We start from the raw sequence: 22,243 nt of genomic DNA, 5'->3' as shown, positions 1-22,243 counted from the left end.
GTCCTGGCTTTTGTTGAGTTCTAAAAATCTCATTTCCAAGGCATGTGAAAAACTCAAAAATATTTCATCTGTCTATTTCAGGAATTTTCTAGAATCCATTTGCACCATCTTCTTGACATTAGTGCAGTGATTACCTTACTCTCTCTTTATTCAAGGTGCTATCGCGTAAACGTTCTGAAAATATATTGTTTTGTATAGTTTCTCTTTGAGGCATTTGATCTTCCCCCCTCAGGTCAGAGGTACAGGTTTCTCAGGGCAAAGTGCAACATATTTAAATGTTCCTTTTGTCTTGCAATAAACACTCTTCACTTGTACAAAAGGTAATTCTAACCTTGCACCTAGGCACTATATATCTCCCATTCAGGAACCTGATTGGTTGTAATGTGAGGTGTGCAAGTGCAATGTCACTTATTACAAATATTAGGGATACAAATTAATTTAACAATATTGGCATTTAAGTGCTATTGACAGAATCCCTAAAAAGAGAATTTGAAGAGATAGAAAAGACGAGACAAACGGATGAGTTGAGTATGTGTCCATATTTTGTAAAAATCTATAATGTAACATTTGACATGCAAATAAAGAGAAAATAACTGCAGTAAAGCAGGAGCTCTGTTAATCACATAATGTTAAATCAGATGATGCCTCTCTTAAAGCTATGAAAGACGTGTGTACTGCTGAAGGATCTATAGTTTTCTGTGGAGAGTCGATCTGACCCTTACATATTCCAGAGGAGCTTTTACAGCTTAACATTTAAAGCTTCAATTAAAGTCTCTGGTCTTTGCCTACCCAACAAAATTTGTCTATGGTGGCCGCCGTACAACTAAAGAAACGCAAATTAAACTGGCTGTCTGTGATGCTGCTTTGCGTCAACAAAACTTATTCCTTTCTGCTGACATGGTTAACTTATCTAAGTTATTATTTCCATGTGATCACACATAACCACATCTGAGGCAAAAGTAGAATATGTTCACTTAGGAAACACTTGACTACAATGTTTTTGAATAAATTCTCTACGGTCACACATTTTCACTATGAGGGTGAATCTAGATGCCATTTGTTCATTTTTCAAACAGATAACAGTAATCCAAAAGTAATCTTATTAAATGCTGACCCCAGAGAAGAGTAGTGAGCGCTGCTGGCTTGCGCCCAGTACTATGAATAGATTACAGCTGGAAGGTAATCCTGTCTGAAATCATCCTCAATGTGAAGAATAAGCTGAAAATCACCCTCACTTTAAGCTTAAACCCTCACTCAATATGTTCTCAGCCTCAAACAGGGCAAATGTTGTTGCATATCAATCCTGCTTTAATCTCTGTGTTGAACACACAGGAAACTTTCTACAAGTTTCAAACTTGTAGAAAGTAGAACGTATGAAACAGATGATGTTTTGGAAAATGAGGCTCAGTGGACACAAGTGAAGAGCAAGAGAAAGAAAAGCCAGCTTTCATCTGCGAAGGTGAAAAACTTTTGCTGCTCTCCTCAACCTCTTGAAATATTTATTTGGAATTAATAATATAAAAGTGGAGTCAGTATGTCCATCCAGCGTATCCTGCGTACAGGGTCGCGGGGGGGCTGGAGCCAATCCCAGCTGACATCGCGCAAAAGATGTGATACACCCTGGACAGGTTGCCAGTCCATCACAGGGCCACACATAGACAAACAACCACTCACACCTGAGGACAATTTCGGAGACACCAATTAACCTGGCCTGCATGTCTTTGGACGGTGGGAGAAAGCCGGAGCACCCGGAGAGAACCTATGCAGAGAAGATGCAAACTCCACACAGAAAGACCAGGGCAGCCAGGGTTTGACCTTCTTGCTGTGAGGCGACAGTGCTAACCACTGCACATAAATACAGTTTGTATTTATTGATATCTGAATTTCAGAATGGTGGACTGAAAGCTCTTAAAAGGGGAGGGTAAAATGCATCTTCACTTTACAAATACAAAAGGTCAACTCTTCTCAATAACCAAAGGGGCGCTTTGAGATTAACAGCCATAACAACTTCAAATGAATTTCAATTTTACAAAAATGATTAGGTGATTTCTTATCACCTTTATCTTGAACAACTGTGAGCACCACTAACACAGTTCTAGGGGCAGAAATCTCAGAGAAAGGTATCTCAAAACCTGAACAAAAAAGGTGCTTAAATAGATACCACTAGGTTCAAGAAGAACTGACCCTATAAACACAACATTGTGTTTAGAATAGTTATGGTTATACAATCAGTGACCACTTTATTAGGCGCACTTGTGTGATATGTGCGTATGCTCATGTGGCAGCAACTCAGTGCATAATGCACACAGACACAGTCAATAAGTTCAGTTGTAGTAATGTGATCTGAGTGACTTTCAGTGTGGAATTATTGTCAGTACCTCTGAAACTGCACATCCTCCTGGGATTTTCACATCTCTAGAGTTTGCAGAGAATAACACAAACACAAAAAACTGCAGTGACCCAGTGAGCGGCAGTTCTGTAGGTGAAAACGCCTTGTTAATGAGAGGGGTCAGAGGAGAATAACCAGAGTGGCTCGAACTGACAGGAAAGCAACATTAACTCAAGTATGTAAAATTCTACAGCAGCAGAATACCACAGCGGGCCCCCTCCTATCAGCAAAGAACAGGAAAATGAGGCTACAATGGGTGCAGGCTCACCAAAACTGGACAGCTGAAGATGGAAAAACATTGCATGGCCTGATGAATCTCAGTTTCTGCATTCAGGATCAGAATGTGGTGTAAACAACAAGAATCCAGTTCAGGCAGTCACAGGTGGTGTAATGGTGTGGGGAATATTTCCATTGCACACAGTAGGCCCTTTTGTACCAACTGGGCATGATTTAAATGTAACCACCTATCTGAGTATTGATGCATCCCTTTATGACCAGAGGTTTGACCCCTAAACCTCATAGGAGAGGTCTCAGGGTCAAATCTCTCACAACACTGTCCATTAAGAAAGTGTGTCCTTTAACCTCCTGAGCCAGCCTCAAGAATCAGCTACACTTAATTGATATAAAAAGGCAGCGTGGGAGCGACTGGGAGGAGCAAATGAGGAGAATACAGAGAACACAGAGGGGAGGATCAGGTGGAAGGAGAGCTGAAGTTGAAGCAGACATTCATTGTTGTTCTGCTTTTGTTTTTGTCTGTGCTCAGAATGAGGATCCGACTGCCTCACTCCGGTTTCTGAATTCAACTAAAGAATTAGATTTTAAGCACTCCATGGTGTGTATTCCTCCCATATATTTCATCTTTTAAATCAATTTTCTGCACAAAAAGTAATTAAAAAAAGATCTGCTGACAAGAATCTTTCCATAGGCCATGCTCAGAACAAAGAAAGATTGTGATGTTTCTGTTTAACATTGTCTTCAATCAATAAATCAATTAAATCAATATTTAAGTCACATTGAGATTAATCTCTTTTACAAGAGAGTCTTTTATCATTGATTGACCTATTATTTCAGTTCAGTATTTAGCTTGTCTGTGTATTTATAAAGATCTTTGTAACTGTATGCTGTTTTGTGAAAGTGCAAAATAAATGTTAAATATAGCCGCAAGCGGCAATGATCAAGCTCCAAGAAGGTCACAAAATATTTAACATTTGACATTTTCAGAGGAGAAGAACAGATGCAGGTGACTTAAAGGTTCAGATATTTTTGTCAGTTTAAACTTAAAACGCTTTACAGTTTTTAACAGTCACAATGTTGGTGAGAAAATTCTGAAAAAAAAATCACACATCATTCTGCTGGTTTTGGGCGTGTTGTCAATTATTTTGGTTGCTTTTGACCCAACACTAAGCCAAAAAGAAAATGTTGTGCTTACTGTACAAGTTACAGTATTATTGTATTATTATTGTATTATTGAATATCACTGCAGACTCACCGTTTGACCGATCTGAAAACTCTTTAAAACACTTCATATCGGCCATCTAGAGAATGTCTGTGTTGATTTTGGTAGCGTTTGAATGAAGACTTGTGGTGATACAGATGTTAATTGAATTAGCATATTCTGAAAAATATAGAGTGACTGACTTCTGAATTGACCATAGGTTGCAGTGAGGCAAACGTTTGTCACATATCAGTGGATGTGCTGAAAACATTTCAGCTCTCTAGGACGTACGGGTGATTTTCTTTTCTTTTCCTCCAATAAGCTTATACATGATACATAATACATAGCACATAATCTAGAATCTATTTAACAACATATGAGACAACATACTGTATGACACTGGATAAATTCAAATAAAGTCACACACGCCAAGTAGCTGCACACTAACTGCAACAACTCCAGCTGCCTGGATTATTTTCACTGCCAACATTTTCCCAGGAAATGGAAAAAGCCCGGGAATTTGACAGTCTGTGGTTAGGTAAAGACTACACAATATAGCACATTTAGGGTTGTGAAAATTAAAGAGCGGGAATTTGACAGTCTGTGGTTAGGTAAAGACTACACAATATAGCACATTTAAGGTTGTGAAAATTAATGTTAGAGAAAGTTGAGTGGTTGTGGTTTGGTTAAGGGGTTAGGGTTAGGGGGTTAGGAGATGTCCTGTCATGTCCTTAATATTTAACCAAAACAATGATCTGTCCCTAACCTTAACCAAGTGCTTTGAGTTTCTTGAAGATACACATAAAAAGATAATAGAATACACATATTGTGAATTAATTAAGTAAATTTTTAGGACAGATTGTGTTGATAAAGATTGTAATGTGGCGTTATGTTTCTTGCAAAAAACATTTGCTGTTGCAACTTACTTGTATATAAAGAGAATTTTTAGAAGACATGGCTCTTGGTTAACAGTATCCTTGTCTTTATTTTTTTGTTGTCAGGCAGACACAGAACAGAATTTGATCAGAAGCTTTTGATTGTGCAGCACAAATGCATCCTGAAAACCCTGACGAAGCACATATAGCTGATGCTCTGCATGCGTGACGCAGTCAGGGTCTCCAAAAAAAGTCAGTGAGCTTGTAAAATTCAAAAGAGTTCACATCAGAGCATTCAGCCTTCTTCTATTTACCAGCAGCAATACAATAACCAGTAATAAGGTCCTGTCAGCAATTCAGTGAAAGGACCACAAAGAGAAGCTTTCATTGAGATAAATGTCTGGCTGCCTGGCCGATAATAGAGGAAGAGAAGGGAGGGTGAGTGTTGAGTCAGCGTTTGGCAAGAAAAACTGGATGACTTGCAGGTAACTTTGGAGGTCGTCACCACTGCTGAAGACACTGATTCAAAACTGACACATTTCAGTTTACATTTCAGGAAATGTGGATTTCATGACATGACGTTTGAATAAAAGCAACAAACAACTAAACTGCAGTGAAAGACAGAATAAAGTGGAAAATAGCTTCTATAGTCCCTGACAGTGGTTTCAGGACTGACTGTGCAGTAAATCTACACAATGTGTCATTTATCAGGTCAGGGCAGGCTTCTGGCACTAAAACTGCTTTCACAAAAAGGTTTCAGCCCAAAGCGGAGAGCTTCTTTATTGTTTTAGAACCCAGACTCGGTGGCTATAATTTTCCCAGACAGACTGTTTCATTTGGTTTTACGGAGGATGAGCCCGGAGGAATAAACACAGTGAAAAATGGTGGCCAAGGCCAAAAACCCCACAGTAAAGTTTGTGATGGCAGTAAGCCAGATCCTAAATTCTTTCCACCTTTAAACAGACCTGAGTGACTGAAAATTGCCGCGCTGTGTCTTACTGCTTAATCCATATTATTCTTTCGTCACATAAAACTGAGAGACTGTGTCTCCTCTCAAACTGTAAAAGTGGACAGTTATTTCAGTAGACTACGAGTTTTCTATCAATCCATCAGGTAAATGTTGAGATATTTCACTGGATGTGAAGTGAAAACGTTCAACTGCAAGGGGCACTATTACAAAAGATGGGATTACCACACCCGTTTCCGCCACTGAGATATTTCAGTCTGGAGATGGACTAAGGTGAACTGAAAGACATTGCCATCCCAAGAGCCCTGCGCTATAATGGAAGTCATAATAAAGTCAGTCACATACATTTCCACAGCATTAATTCCATCAGTACGACAGAATCATCTGTTGATTTCTATATGGATGAAAAGTGTTTATTTCTTGCCCTGATTTTGGAATTTATTCATGACAGAAGAATAAGAATGAAGAATGGTAAAAGCTTTAAAGTAGCAATTTTTGGAAGTGCCTGGGGAGGTCAAACGCAAAAATGTCACTGGAAAACTCTGCCATTAAAAGCTCAGAAAGCTCTTGCTGATGGCCGTGATCCTTCATTAAATATTAAGAGTGGCTGAGTGCAGTGTCTAGTAACAGCAAGATTGTCTAAGATCAATCGCATGCAACTGGCGTAATAAAAGAGGAGGAGGAGGGTATAAAGGGGTCAGGGAACAGGAAGGAGAGGAGATAAAGGATTTGTCCCTCTACACCCCACTGGCAATCTCTCTCCTCCCTCAGAAATCATTTTTCATCAAGCTGGGTCAGTCTAAAGACGCTTGGCTAAGAGGAGGAATCATCTTCAGAGATGAAATAAATAGGAAAGCTGCAGATAGACGGCACCAAGGTGAGACCAGACTTTAATGGTCACGACTTCCGATGACAGAAACTGTGTCAGTGAAAGTGGCTATCAAAGTCATAGTATGCATGGGAAACCATCTAAATAAGAATTTCAATGATTTCATCATCCTTTCCAAAACGTGCAGTACAAGAATGATGTTGAGAATGTTCTGTTGTTACAGCTAAAATTATTTCTCATCAAAGTAGAAGTATCTTGAAAATAGCTTTTTAAACGTGATGCAACACTACATTCAATCTCAACTTTTTAGCCAGAGTACACAAGAGGTCTTTAAAGTGGCAAGAAAAGCCAGCTTTATTTCTAAACACCAAGATTCTTAACTTGCTCTTAGGCTACATTCACACTAATGCGTTTTTGTTTTAGAACACTGACCTTTTGCTATGTTTGCACCTCCCATCCAGACTAAAATGGCGAATCCAAAGACCTAAAACAGAGAAGTCTGAATACGCTGCTGATCCCGTTTTGGTTGTAATCTGCAGGGTAGCGTTTTAGTGCAGACAGGTGAAAAGTGAGGACTTCAAAAACGATGACTCAGACGTTCACATTTGGCTCTCTGATTGGGTCTTATCAGTCATGCAAAGCAGAAACACAATGCTATTGACAGTGTTTTCGTTTTGGTATTTTTCTTAAAATATTTGTACTGTGCAAATACTTGTACACTTGTACTGTGCATGTCACCGTATTTGCTTTGCTGCGAGTCTGTTTTCCATAGTGGCTTTATACTCCCAGTTACTTTCAGTAACGGTTTATTGCTGAAAGGGCTCGCTGTTCACAGAATGCTGTATCAAAGCATTTTCATGGAAAGTTGACTGGAAGGTTAAAGTGTGGTAGGAAAAGGTGCACATACAACAGGGATGACCGCAGCTTTGAGAGGACTGTAAAGCAAAGCCGACTCAAGAACTTGTGGGAACTTCACAGGGAGTGAACTGAGGCTGGAGTCAGTGCATTGTTGCAGTGAGACAACATCAGAAGAGTCTTACCTGAGCTAAGGAGAAAAAGAACTGGGCCGTTGCTCAGTAGTCCTCCTTTTCCAGCTGGACTTGGCACCTGCCTACAGTGCCAAAACCACTAGTAACTGGTTTACTGACCATGGTATTACTGTGCTTGGTTGGCCAGCCAACTCTCCTGACCTGAACCCCATAGAGAATCTATGTGCATTATCAGAGGAAAATGAGAGACACCAGACCAACAATACAGACGAGCTGAAGGCCGCTATCAAAGCAACCTGGGCTTCCATAATACGTCGGGCAGAGCCACAGGCTGATTGCCTAAAAGCCATGCCACCATGATGCAGTAATTCCTGCAAAAGGTGACCCGACCAAGTACTGAGTGCATAAATTAACGTTTTTCAGCTTTTCAGAAGGTCTAGATTTTTGTACTATACATTCTTTATTCTAATATTTAACTTAAGTTATGGGGGAAAAAATTACTTTTTCACGATATTTAAATTTTTGATGCACTGTAAACAAAGATCAATTCAGATACGCAACTAAAACATTGGTGTGGATGGAGACTGTTCTTGTTTTAAAACTCTGTTTTAAAACAAAAAAATAGTAGTGTGGATGTAGCCTAAGCACTTATAGAGTCAGTCTATGGAACCATTGTAGATCTGAGTGTCGTCTGCATAGCTGTGATAACTTCATGGTCATGAATGATTTGACCTAGGGGGAGCATGTACAGATTTTTTTTAAATAAATAAAAAATTTTAATAACCAAATCCATGAATCCAAACAACTCGGCAAATTTATCTGCTGAGGAAGATGGTCTGTGAAAGCTCTAGAACAGCTACTCTGTGTGGTGAGAATCCTTTGTCAGCTACCAAACCAGTATATGAACATCCCATGATTGAAAGCTCCAGAAAAGCTTTCTGGTCAGTTGGATGGATGTGTCAACCTAGGACTTTCGTCCAGGAGACTGGTGTTCTAGTCCTGTGTGAAACCAGGTTAATGTTGACTCATTTGGAGTTATAGGTTAAATAACTTTACTGACTTACATCACATGCATTTTTTAACCCAAACCATGATGTTTTCCTAAACCTAACTAAGTAGTTTTATTGCCAAGACCTAACTTAAACTTACGTCATATGACTTACATAAAGTACTTAAGGTCCTGTACGCCTGTCAGTGTTCATATATGTCATTTTGGGAGGCACTGACTAACAACCCATCTTGTCGTTTAGGTTTGAGGACATGTTGAAACAACATGGATGCTACAAAGATGTGTTGTGATTCATTGTTCAGCCTTGTTGCAGGACCACATGAAGAAGCATTGGTCAATTAAAGTGTTTTTAACAAATGATTAATTATGACATTTTTCTTATCAGATAATCTGGACAGAGGACAGAGCCAAGGCCGCTTCTACTGCAGTAAAACCTTCCCATGAACCAGCACTGGCACCGGATGAATAAGCACCTCAATCATAAAGCACGCACCCAGTAACATACGATTACTGTGTGTGGATGAAACCTGTGATTTATTTACATGTGCAGACACAGCTGTGAGAATAATCAGAAACCTTTACTATTCGTCTTTGCTGTGCATGAATGTGGTGCATTGTTTTTAGTAAAAATTCTAGAAAATGGTTCATTTGAATCCGCAAATGGTGTCGTGATCAGCCAGTGGCACTGTTTTAAAAAACGCTGAAAGAATCAGTCACAGAAAATCTGATCAGTTCTTTCTAACACAAACGCTTGAAATCTAAAATGGGAATGAAAGCACACAGCAGACTTCTTTAAAAAGAAATAAAAATGGGTTTGATTTTTATTGGCTGGCAGACAATGTGCCCTTTTTTCAGAGCACGTTAAAGGCAAGAGATTGATAATGCATGCATCTCCTTACGAAATCCACATTTGGCCTTATATCTTTTTTCCTTCCTCTATCTCCTCAGTGCAGCTGGCACTTCAGGTAAGCTGAGTTTGACCTTGAAAGAGGAAACTGCAGGGAGCTTGAAGAACGGCTAATCGGCGAGTGTAAAGCTCCTGCTGTGAGTGTGTGTGTGTGTGTAACATGAGTGTGAACAGAGGGAAGAAGATACATTGCTATTGACGGGTTTATAATGCTCTTAGCTACACAAGAACACTCCCCTAAGATCAAAACACACACATTATTGTACACACACACACACTGCTCCATACCTAATCTGTTATTTACTGATCCCTCTGTTCATTTAACAGCAAGTAAAAAGGCTAAATGATTTCTGCACAAAGGAAGCCATCAATACAGCAGCGACTGGAGAAGCAGAATCAGGTCTATGTGGATTCTTTTCAGGAGGACAAAAAAGCAAACAGCAGGTCAATATGAGCTTATTGGTTAGAGAGTGAAAAGAAGGAACGTCATTGTACCGGTGAGAAGATTTTAAAGGTAATACAGATGCCAAAACTGAAGCTTTCGACAGGCCAGAAACAAAGGATGTGGGGCCAGCAGGGACACAGAGATACTCTAAAGAGACGGAGCTGGATCGATGAAGGCTATTCTGAGTCTGACAGGAAGAATCAGGCTCAGAGACGGAGGGAGACATGGGCAGTGGGAAAATATCCATCTTTGGGGAATTACGTTTTTTAAATTCATACTTACCTGCCTTCACTTTAACAATGTAGTCAATTAACTTATGGAACAATCCTACGGCTGTCGCACCATTACTGTGAAGTTAAGCTGAACAAATTTGCATTTACAGTGAAAGCAGAGATGTTTGGCTTAATCACGTTTGGCGGTCGCCATACAACATAAAAAATAAAGCGTACATTAGTACAGAGCATCTGATTTAATGCAGCAGATTGTTATTGCCTACTATCAAGTTTAATTATCTGTAATAACATCCTCAAAATACCACAAATCACCCATTAAAGTGGTCTTTGCAACAAATGTGATCATTAATTTAAGTTATGGCTTCTCCTTCATAAATACATCTTTGTGCTGCTCTGTTCAACTTTCAGTTTAACATTGTGGTTCTGAGACATCTGATAAATATTGAGCTTTCCTTTCTAATTAAACTGACAGTCAACGTCCTCCCCTCTTCGTCTCCCCTCTGTAGTTAATGTGTATTTTAAATGTTCACCACATCCTTAAGCAAACACAATTAATAAGAGCAGATTAGCGCCGCTTGAATCGAGGATGTTTGATTTCACAGCGAGCGCAGTCTTCCTAACCCCAGGAGTGTAGAATGAGCTGTCCTAATCCTCCTTCGCCACTGCGTCCATCCAGCCGCACGCACCCGAGCTTGCATGTCACTGCAGCCACATTAAGACAGAACATGTAATGCGCTGATCTCCCAGCATTTTCAGGATGACTAATATCAACAAGCGATGCTAAAATAATCCCTCCTGCCCACACAGTTTCCAGCAAGCTGATACTTATAATAATGACACAAGCTGAGACTTACCACAAGGCGCAGGGACGCTAATTAATAGACTCATGACTGAACTGTTACATATCAACGATTTATGGAAAGTCTTATTTTAATTACCATAACATATAAGGCAAGGGAATCATCCATGTCTATAAACTGAAGTCCTGTAAATGAAAATGTTATTCAAAGACATTTAAACAAAAATGTGTCTTTTGTCAGAATCGTGAACCCAGTTAACAGCAGGTTCGACCTCTGACTTTTCCTCTGAGAGGCTCGCCGGGTCCATGGCTATGACCACATGTGACACAGCTAACCCACCCAAGAGGAATATAGGAAATCCTCCCCAGAGCAACACAACAAGTGATACACTGTGCAGCATACAGTCATCTGCATCACGTCTACTCATCTTTACAGCCACGCAGAGGGTCAGCTGAGACGTTGTAGTAAAGCATGATGGGATTCAGCGTGACACCAGTAGAAGGACAAGGCTATGGTTATCCAGCCTTCAGATCAGGCAGCATGAGTTGCAGTAGTAATTTTAATGCATCATACTTTTACTCTTCCTTGAGTAGATTTTTAGTTAAAAATCCTTACTTTTACTCCACTACATCTGGATACATTCATTGTGCTTTTCATGTGGATGTGACTGATATGTTTAAACCACAGATGATCTTCCTCAGGTAAAGTGAAGAAGTGAACACTCCTCTATTTAATGGGCAATAAATTATGAAACATCACTGCATTATTTCCTACATTGATTTGTTTGCCAAATCATAATTTCTAAAAGGAGACAACAAGAAAGAGGTATATTTATTTAAACAATCTTTACTTAGTGGCGTACTTACTAACATACTATAATATTAATGTAGTATGTTGTAATCACACTTGATGGATACACACTGGGAATATTGTCCTGGTGTTAATGTGGCAGGTTATCTAATCAGGAAATTATGACTTGTCATTTCATCACAAATAAATACAGGTGTATGTTCACTTCTTTACCTTTATCTGAGGATGACCATCAGTAACTGAAATAACTCCAGTCACATCCACATCAAATGAAAGACTTGGGGAAAATGACCCAGTGTTTTTTTGTATTTTCAATTCAGTTACTCGGTATTCAAGTATTTTTTTCAGTAAATACTTTTATACTCTTACTCAGGTGGTTATTGATTGATGATCACTTTTATGACTTCTTGAGTACTTGTTTTTGCAAAGTAACAGTACTTTTACTTGAGTACAGTTTTTGGCTACTCTACCCACTTCTGATTGTTACTCTTATCTGCAATAATTTCTAAATATGCATAATGTACATACAAGACAACAGTCTAAGAAACTGAAATTAAAAAATAATAATACACCACTGGAACTAAATCTGCCAAACCTGTGTGGGGTCACCGTTTGGTCTAAAAAATGTCTGAAAATCTTGAATAAATATTACTAAGGTACCACACTCCAAGATGTCTTCAAATGTCTTGTTTTGTCCAAAACCCAATGATTTTGAGTTACAATCATCTAAAACAGAAATAAGCAACAGATCCTGAAGTGAACCAGAGAATGAAATGTTTCATTTTTGCTTGAAAATTTACATAATTGATTAATCTATACTATCAAATTTATTGCCAAGTAAAATTCTGTAGATCGACTAATCAGTTGGTTGACAAGTTGTTTGAGCTCTAATTTTCTGACTAATAAAATAATTAAATATGAAATGAAAAAGTATACAAATACCAAAGCAGAGAGCTAATGGCCTTAATAACCTAAATGCCACAAAATAACAAACTGGTTATGGTTAAATGTTTAACATTAGCTCTGAGAGATTAGAAATATGAAAAATAGTCTTTTTATATTAATGATACTGAAAATTGCAACTGTGAAATGGGGTCATGTGCCACTGACAACAAGGACCAACAAACTCTGCAACATGACCCCTCAAAGTGTGAATCACCATCTCATTTTAAACATCATGATGTCCCTTCAGTCACTGAACCTCTGAAGACTTATATACTTACATATAGCCAAGTATGAAAATCTGTCAGGAACTGTTAGTTAGCTCATTATATTAGTTTAATCTGATATGATTTCATTCAAAATCTTAATTCATAATTTTGTTCATTTATACTGTTTTATGTAGGCAGTGTTCTTAAAGGCTATCTGTGTTAGGTTAATGTCAAATTTTACCAAAGAATATGCAAAAGAAACATATTATGAGCAAAGAAACGTATTTAACAGTATCATGTTGGTACTGGTGCTGGCACTCAGTAGTCTATGTGTCCCAGGCTAAAAATCTCATGTCTCGTGTATGCTCTCGTCTATATGTGCCAACTGAACATTTGTTTTGTACATCCAGCGAGTTGTTGCTCACGTTGTGTTTTTGCTGATTTGTTTTTTGTTGCACTGCTTATCGTTTCTTTGTGTTCTGACATATATTAGAGGTTTCTGTATCGTCTAGATTTGTTACCTGTAAGCCATATAACTGTCCTCAATGTTATGAATAAACCCTACTGTAAATTATCCTCTGGGTGCCTGACATGTTGTCATCTCTGCTCCTTTCACAACAGGAATAACTCAAGCCACTGAGAAAATTGGAAACATAGCCAGAAATGAGCAAACTGACAGGGAAATATATTTCATAGCTAACTGCTGATGTGAAGAGTTTAATGTTGATGTGAAGCCCTTAACTCTGAAATAAGATATGTACTGCACTTGAGAACGTGTGACACACATGCTGAGAAAATAATTAAAGGCAAAACATATCCGAGGGCTTGACTGCCCTTTTTACGCGCCTAAAGACTTTCAAATATTGAATAATCCACTTCAGGTGATAGTTTTCTGTCAAAACACTACCGCACTTAATCTGCAGCAGTTTTCTCTCTGTTTACATTCAAACCAGACAGGCTCCCTTAAATCCTAACAAGATGGACACATTACTTAAACGGGGAGTGAAACCATTTTAACAGCATAAACTATGATCTGTAAAGTGTGCACCTATGTGGTCCAATCATAAAGCATTTTTGTTGATGTATGGCTTACTTAGTCATCACCTACAGTATGGGTTCCCATGTGGCTCACAAGTACAGTACTGTTAGGAAAAAAAACAGTAAGAGATTATAAGAATGAAGTCTCATTACACAGCTTAAGCATCATCACGACACACAACAAAAACATTTTAGGATGTATACAGAGTTCAGTAAAATGAACCCTATTAAATCCCCAGATCTAAATGCTCTTGTTCTCCTACATAAATCAACCAGAGGAATGGAAGACTGCATGGCACTATTTTAAATACATTATTCTGAGTCTGAAATTGCCTTTATTCTGGTCTTCAGATGTGACATACATGATCAGTTGGATTGAGGGTTTGAGGGACTGTTCACCAGTGAAAGTGTCCTTGAATGTCTTTTCGGTAAGTTTACAACCATTGCTGAGGGGGACTATTTATAAAACAAGCTAATAGTCCTAAACTGTCCATCTAGAAGTAAAGGGCCTCAAGTTAAATCTGAAAGTCAGCATTTTGACCTCAGAGCTATTAGTTATATTTTAACTCCAATGTACTGGAATACAGAGCTCATATACTGCACTGTATGGTCTATACTTACATTGACTTACATTAAATATAAAAGAAGGTTCGTGATGCATGCAGGTTGTGTGGAAAGTTCTGCCTGTATCTGACATCAGCTGACCTTGAAAACAGCTGGAGTGAAAGATTTATAATTTTAATGTTTACCAGCAGGGGGTGCTGAACCTATTTGGAGCTGCAGTGCATTTCAGGATCTCAGAGTGTGTGTGTATGTGTGTGTGTGTGTGTGTGTGTCTGTGTGTGTGTTGGACAGCTCCTGGTGCTGAAACCTCAGCAGTCACACAAAACTGCCTTATTTCATTATTAAAACTGAAACTTTTCACAAAAACAAATTCAAATCAGGTGGTCAGAGACAGGGAGCACCACACAGTCCAGGCAAAGCAACAAATGAACACCTGTTCATAATACATAAGCCAAGTGAAGTTTCACTGACAAGGAAAGTGTCTGCTGCAAATAAACCGCGGCCCAGTTTTCGTTTTTATGTTCAGAATGAAGCAAACACAGAGGAAAATGTATATGAACCCAGATCACAATATTCCCTCACAGCTGAGAGCATCAGCACACACCAACATGTCATCAGGCAGAACTCTGCAGACATATATCTACAAGTTTGGAGGCTTCTGGAAGGATGCACTGAGGAATCGAAACAAACAGTAAAGAGATGAAGGAGAGCATAAGGAGGGAGGAAAAAGATGGATGAAGAAGAAGGAAAGGAAGAACAGGTCAATAAAGGAGAAGAGGAGAGAGTTAGACAAGAAGGGAATGGAGGATGGTGGAAAAAGAAAGAGAGATATAGAATGCTATGGGAGGAAGAAAGGGAGATGGAAAAGAGCGGGGTGGAAGAGAGATGGAGGACAAGAGATGAAATGGGAGGAAAATGGAAAAAAGAGGAGGAGAGATTTAGGGGAAGACGCATGAATGGGTGGAAGAAGAAAGAAATCTGGAGAAGAAGGTCAACAAAGGAGAGGACGGGAAGGATGGGTAGAAGAGACAAAGAGGAGCGGATGGGAGAAGAAGGGGAACAGATGGAGAAAACGGCAGGAATGACTGGAGAAGAGGAGGAGGACAGGTGAGAGCTTACCTGGTTGGTAGAGAGCTGCGCATTCTGGTTGATGAGCAGCTGGACCAGGATGTGGAGCCCCGAGGTGAACAGGCCGGCCAGGATGGCCCATGTGAGCGGCAGCGGCAGCATGCTGTAGGTGGCGAACAGGGTGAACAAAACGTAACCGACCCCGTCACCCAGCAGCCCGTAGCCCAGCCCGGCCGCCAGGATCTGCGTGGCCATGGCCACCCAGGTGACCACGCCGCTGTACTGCAGGTAGCTGTGCGACGTGGTGTCCTTCCTCACCACCACTAAGGCACAAATGACGACTTCGATGCCCGTGAAGAAGCCCAGGAGCGTCCCTTTAATCGGGTCCATTGGGGAGGAGGCCAGGGTGAGGTGCAGCACCAGCAGGGTGAGCTTGGTCACCACGTCCAGGATGTTCATCACCACCACTGACTTGCGCCTTTGGCCCAGAAAGTAGCGCTGGTACAGCCGCTCCAGGTCGCGGGACTTGAAGGCGTTCCGCAGCGTGGGGAAGATGACGCCCCGGTACGTGTAGCCCCAGTTCAGGAAGAAGTCGGAGTTGCTCGGCGCACAGTCGATCTGCAAGAACCCCAGGTCGCTGCTGGCGCGCTCAGGGAACACCTTGGTCCCGCCGTTATTGTGTCGGTCTCCCACCGATGTCCGCCCAGCCGACTGCTTCCTCGCGCCCTGGCTCGGGTCGTAGGGCTCATCCGGTCCGATGCCCTTCACCCCTCCTCCGCCCTGCTCGTGGATAAACCGCTGCTCGGTGATGTGCCGCACCGCGTTCTGCCACAGCAGCCGTTTGGGTCGCGCGCTGCCACTGCTGTTGCTGTTGTTGCTGCTGCTCGGGGTCCTGTTGATAGTGTACAGCTCCTCGCTCGCGCTGGAGCACCGGACCTCGGACAGTTCCATCACTGCTGCTTGTTGCTGTTGTTGTTTTCTTTTTCTTCTCCTATTGGTTGTGTGGGTTTGTAGTAGTCTGTCCCTCCCTTCCCGGCTGCGAGTTAGCTCAGCGATTTTGGGGAGACGACGTCCTCTCGTGCGCATCGAACCGGGGGCGCGTGCTTCTTTCTCGGGCTGCAGCGAGCACGGCACTGGGTAAAGCGCGGTTGGAGGTCATCGTCACGCGAACGATCCCACTGAAGAAACAGCACATAAATCCGACTCGAGTTGAAAAGCATCTCTCGGGTTAATCGTGTACCATCATCATCACCATGCTCCGTGTCTCTGTGCTGAAGGCTAAATATCACCGGGCGGCGCGTCCAAGCAGCAGCTCGAGCCGCTGTGCGCCGACCGTCCGCACCATCAGGACGCGGGGATCCGTGAAAAACAAGGCGGAGGTTCGGGGTGCAAACGGTTTCAGGTAGCAGCTTTCGCAGACGGCAGAAAATCTGATCTTTAAAATGAACCCCCAAAAATGTCTCGTGCGTCGTTGGCACAGCTAGGACCGTTTAGCCTACTTTGCCATTGTTTTCCTATTAGCGCGTGCCGCTGGAGAGCAAAAAAGCACACATGTTAGCGTTAATTCCTTTTTCTGTATCGTTCATAAAAGAGAAAAAGACAGATCCGTTGAGGTCAACAGCCGACAGGGAAGGCCAAAAAAGAAGAAATCCGTTAGTAGAATCCGGTTCTTCAAACCGCAGTGGTCTGGAGCCAGAGGAAATTCAAATGTGTCAACTTGTTGTTGCTCAAGAGGCTCTGCAGACAGGATCAGTGTCGAGTGCGCGGGATCCGCAACGTTGATCAACCCTTCTTCTCGTGCCTCTCCACCAACATGAGGGGCTCGCGCTTGAATGCAACACCTGGCTGGCGGGGGGAGCGGTGCCAAGACACACGGCCGTCACAATCCTCCCCGGTTATATCTTTGAGGAGACCTGCGCGAGGAAAAGCGGCTCGTCTCCATGGAAAGTAAAATAAAATCCTGTACGTCCCCGTGCTGCGCGCGAGGATGAGAACGCAGCCTCCTTCCTCCTCCTCCTCCTCCTCCTCCAGTTCCTCCCCCTCCTCCGGTGAGCCGTCTCCCCACTTGAGTCCTCCCGGTTTTCCCCGTTCTTCGTCTCCTTCTTCTCCTCCTCAGTGGTTAAAAGGGTGTGCAGCAGCAGCAGCAGCCGCGTGGAGTAGATGTGCAGAGAGCGCGAGGCTGGTCAGCGAGAGGCACAGCGGAGCGAGCGAGTCAGCTGGCCTCCAGTTTGACGTCACAGTCACCTCTGTGTGTGTGTGTGTGTGTGTGTGTGAGTGCGCGCGCGCTCCCCTCTCTCCTTGTCTTACCCGTCTTTCTCATCCCACGCTTCTCTCCTCCTTTATCCTTTTATCCTCCATTTCTATCATTTCCTTCCTCTCTGTCTCTTTCTTTCTCACCCTTCCCTCTCCACCTCCCTTCACCATCCCTCTGTCTCCTAATATGTTTCCCTTTCTTCAGATTCTTTGCCTTTTGTCTCGCCAGCTTTCTCCATTGCACTTTGCTCACTTCTTTTGGTCTTTTGCTCATTTTAATTCTACGAAACTGGAATTTACCTGGGTTTGATCAAAAACATGCTGCTAAAGCACACACACACAAGGTCTTATTCCAGTGAGGGGAAATTTTAATGCATCAGAATAAAATGAAATTTTAAACAGTAGTGTGCTGATTTTGAGAAAATAGAAGAATACATGGAATCAAAACACAACATATCTACTTCTGCTGCATTGATTTACTTATTTGGTAAAAATAACAGTCCACTGTGTGTCTGACAATGTTATTTAAGTGCAATGCTAAATCGGTGGAGTATTATTTTAAGGTTAGGGAAATATCGTAGTTATGGCAGATTTATGGTTAAGGAATAATCAGGCAACTAAAACATTGTTAATGCTAAAAAAAAAAGACTGAGATACACATAATAAAAATCAAACATTAATTGTATGTCTGGGACAGAAGGCAAACTCTGAAGAACCTGACAGGCCTGCACAGGGCCCTGAACTTGACCCCATCCAACACTTTGGGAAGAACTGGAATGTGGGCTGTAAGCCAGACCTGATCCCCCGACATCAGTGTTGGACCTCACTGATGCCCTGGAGTCTGAATGGGAGCAAATTCCTGCAGCCAGCTCCAACATCTGGTGGCAAGCCTGAAACCAGAGGAGTGGAGGCTGTGATAGCAGCAGATTAATGCCCATGCTGGTTTTGGACATGTTCAACATTAATACGCTAGGTGTCCACATACTTTTGGCCATGTATTGTAGTGTGTGAATAAGTAACAATACACAGTTCTTGGTAACAAGTGTGTATGAAATAATAATCAGTCTGATTCAAAAAAGAAAGCTTGATGTCAACAAAAATAAAAAGCAAAACACAACATTTAACAAGAATAAAGATACTCGCGATAAATTTAGCTGACGCTTTTATCCAAAGTGACTTACAATTGCTATACACGTCTGAGGTCGCACACCTCTGGAGCAACTAGGGGTTAAGTGTCTTGCTCAGGGACACATTGGTAGATGGGTCACAGCATAGTATTACTGAACATAAAATAACTATTCAACAATTCATGCGCAGAGACTGCCCCCCCTTACAAAAACAACAGCATCAGGCGTTTTTTTTCAAACACTTAAATAAATACAATAATATTTCTCTGACAAGTGACCTCTTGTGGCCATGTGACTAATGAATTTTGTTTTTACAGAGTAAGCCTTAGAAAGTACAGTATATTAAATTTTTGTGCTCACTGAGCAATAATTTAGATAAATGAGATGAAATAACGATAATTTACATGTGAAACAGACACATGCCAGAAGATTTAACTCTTTTAGCTCCCCATTAAAGTAGTAGAAGTAGTGTAGAGTGTAAAGCTGTGTTTGACATTGTGTCTAGGATGTGGTACTGACGGCATCAGGCAAACAGGCATTAGCTGGTGGAGCAGTAAAATGAGTCATCTTTAGACTCACTGTCTCGCCAAGCTCGAACACTCACTCAAACACACACACACACACACACACACATATATATAAATATTGGCTCATGTTGATAAAGCAGTTTAAGAAATTTGTTTTCTTGTGAAAATACTGATACATTTTGGTTTTACATTATCTGTCTTAGATAGATATCAGAAAATAGATTTCAGTTTCATCTCTGTGTGAGTACAGAGATAGGTTCAGGACATGTTAGTCTTAGCACAACGACTGGAAGCAGGGTAATGCAGCCTATCTTAATCAAAAGTGAAAAAAAACAACATCTTCCAAAAATCCAAAAGCAGTTTTTATTTACATCTTATATCTTGTCAATTTAACGTGTAGAAATAGGCTAGATATAGTAAAAAGGAACATAATGTTTAAGGTACAAGATACAACATGGCCAACTGAATTTAAGTAGAAATGTTTCTTAATTTAACACTCATGACCAAATCATTTCAGTGGTGTAAAGGTGTATTGCCTTATTTTCATGTGTTTTTGGCTTGCTGGAGTGTTTTTGCAGTGTGTGGCTATTCCCTCACAGAAAGCTCATTTAGCTATAAAATGTACCAGCATTAGCTGGTTAGTTTTAAACTAGCTAGCAACATGTTTGGGTGCCAAGTCAAACATGCTGACATCTCACGTTTCTCTCATTCTTCTTGTCTGCGTATTACATTTCTAAAAAAAAGTCAAAAAGATTTAAATAAAGTTTTTTTGCTGTTGAAACACTCCAACAAATGTTGACATCTTCACCTCACTTTGCAAAATCTAGAGCAAATCCATGTCTTGTGTCACAGGGCTAGCTATCAAACCTCAGTTTGTAGCACAGGATATGTACAGTAGAACTAGAAAGTACTGAAAACTGCAATGTGTTTTATAACAGGATATTAGGGCCAAAACGTCTTCTTTCGTGTGCCGGTCATTGATTGCAGTCTGATTAGCAATCTCGGAACCCATCGGCTATCGCCTGACAATGATTTTAATGCAGAAACATTCACACAAGTAGGCTAAGTAACTAGGGTTTCCAAGATTGGTGTAAAGCTAAACTAGGGCTGGGCAATAAAACAATAATGCTAATTATGGCAATATAATTTCCCTCAATAACAATATTGAAGAGTGTGCAATAAATGTTTGATTTGTTGAAAGAAGATTTTTTTAATTGTTTTGAATGTTCTACCTCAGATTTGTAAGTGATCCACTGTTTGTCATGCTCTGACCATAAAGAATAGTTTAAACCACAATTAACTGTTTTTCTCAACTTTCAAAAAGGTGCAAAAATCAGCCATTAAACTTAAAGGAAATAATGATTTGACAATTATTGTGATATATATATATATATATATATATATATATATATATATACATACACACACACACAGTATACATTATATATATATCGAATTATAACATTTATTTAAATTTCAGTTTGACTTTGAAATTTGAATGCTTTGCTTTTATAAAATAAAAAAAGAGCACTGCATCCAAACATGTTTACATTTAATAAATTGGAGAAAAAAAAATTGTTTTTGGCACAATAAGTATTTTATGCACTAAAACAATATACCCCTAATTAGTTGGCTTTGTAGGCAGCCGCCTCTGACATTCACCTCACGTTCAGGCAGATCACACCTTGTTATGCGCCATCATTCTGGGCCCACAGTTCGACATTTGTTTTCAGGGCTTCAGCTGCTGCACTACTTCTGATTTGTAATGTTGGTAATCTTCAACTGAAGGTTTATTCTGCTGTCGCCCTCAGTGTAAGAGCATCAATTTACTAACTAAAATGTAAATAATATTCTCAGCAATATAACTTGATCATGAATCTAATCTGAGGCTCGCAGGCCCTCAAATGTTAATCACAAACAGTAAACTTCAAATTAATCATGAAAGGAGAGTCCCCAGAGATGTTTTTACAATCATCCTCCACAGATCTCTACTCACGGTCTTGCCCAGGGCACTGGTTAAAGCAAGATTAATTCAGATTAATTCAGAGTGTCATCAAAATGCCCAAAATGTAGACAGAATATTGGAGAAGGAAATGTGCACGGTAGAGGCTCCATCATCTCCCTCTGTGTGCAAGTATCTTGTCCCACTTTTCCTTATCCGAGAGAAGCAGGGCCAAGGCCTGTCAGAGCTTGCTGGACTCGGATTAGATCGGGTAAAATTATTCCCTTCTAAACCTTGAGGAGCTGCAAGAGGTCCTTATGAGGAGAACCAACCCCCACTTTGACTCATACATGTCTCCAGGCTAGAAGAAAGTTGCCTCATTGCTATTCCGTCTATTTTTACCCTCCTTTGGTCTGCTGTGTCTCTACTGTAGCTTTTTTCTGCTGATTCCCAGGAAAAGAGAATTACTGAAATCCTTGAACCTCACTGAACGCAATCAAGAACCAGTAAGAATCTGCTTTTATTCAACATGCCCTTTATTTGTCCTTATAAGTAGGGCGTCATAACTGATAGGAACAAATTGTCAAATAGTAAAGCTTCAGTTCCCCCATTACTGGAGCTTCAGAAGGAAAGCTGCTCCAGAAAGACAAGGTGCAGCTTACAAATGAGGCTGCACATCAGGAAAACTCAGCAAGTACTAATCACGAAGTAAATGTTGTTGTATATAAGCAATATGTATTGCTGAATAATAAATAATCACTTGTCAAAATGAAATTAAATCTTCCATTTCATTTATCCAAAATACAATTAAATCTGTTTACAAAATTAATTTCAAAGTTGTCTAACCAGTTGATTACTTTACTGAGCCCATTTTCATTCATCAGT

The 22,243-nt window shown here is 40.6% G+C and overlaps 1 protein-coding gene across 1 annotated transcript in view; it reads right to left on the bottom strand.

The window, feature by feature from the left end:
* adcy8 (adenylate cyclase 8 (brain)) overlaps positions 1–16,659 on the bottom strand; it is a 114,587-nt gene extending 97,928 nt beyond the window's left edge. Inside the window, exon 1 of the mRNA XM_046051554.1 lies at positions 15,561–16,659. Coding sequence (XP_045907510.1) covers positions 15,561–16,595 — 1,035 coding nt within the window. The 5' untranslated portion in view covers positions 16,596–16,659. The remainder of the gene's footprint in view (positions 1–15,560) is intronic.
* Positions 16,660–22,243: the final 5,584 nt, after the last annotated feature.

Source organism: Micropterus dolomieu, linkage group LG06 (genome assembly GCF_021292245.1).
Source record: "Micropterus dolomieu isolate WLL.071019.BEF.003 ecotype Adirondacks linkage group LG06, ASM2129224v1, whole genome shotgun sequence".
Classification (NCBI taxonomy): domain Eukaryota; kingdom Metazoa; phylum Chordata; class Actinopteri; order Centrarchiformes; family Centrarchidae; genus Micropterus; species Micropterus dolomieu.
Note: the sequence above shows the minus strand (reverse complement) of the source record. Positions and strands in the feature narration are given on the sequence as shown.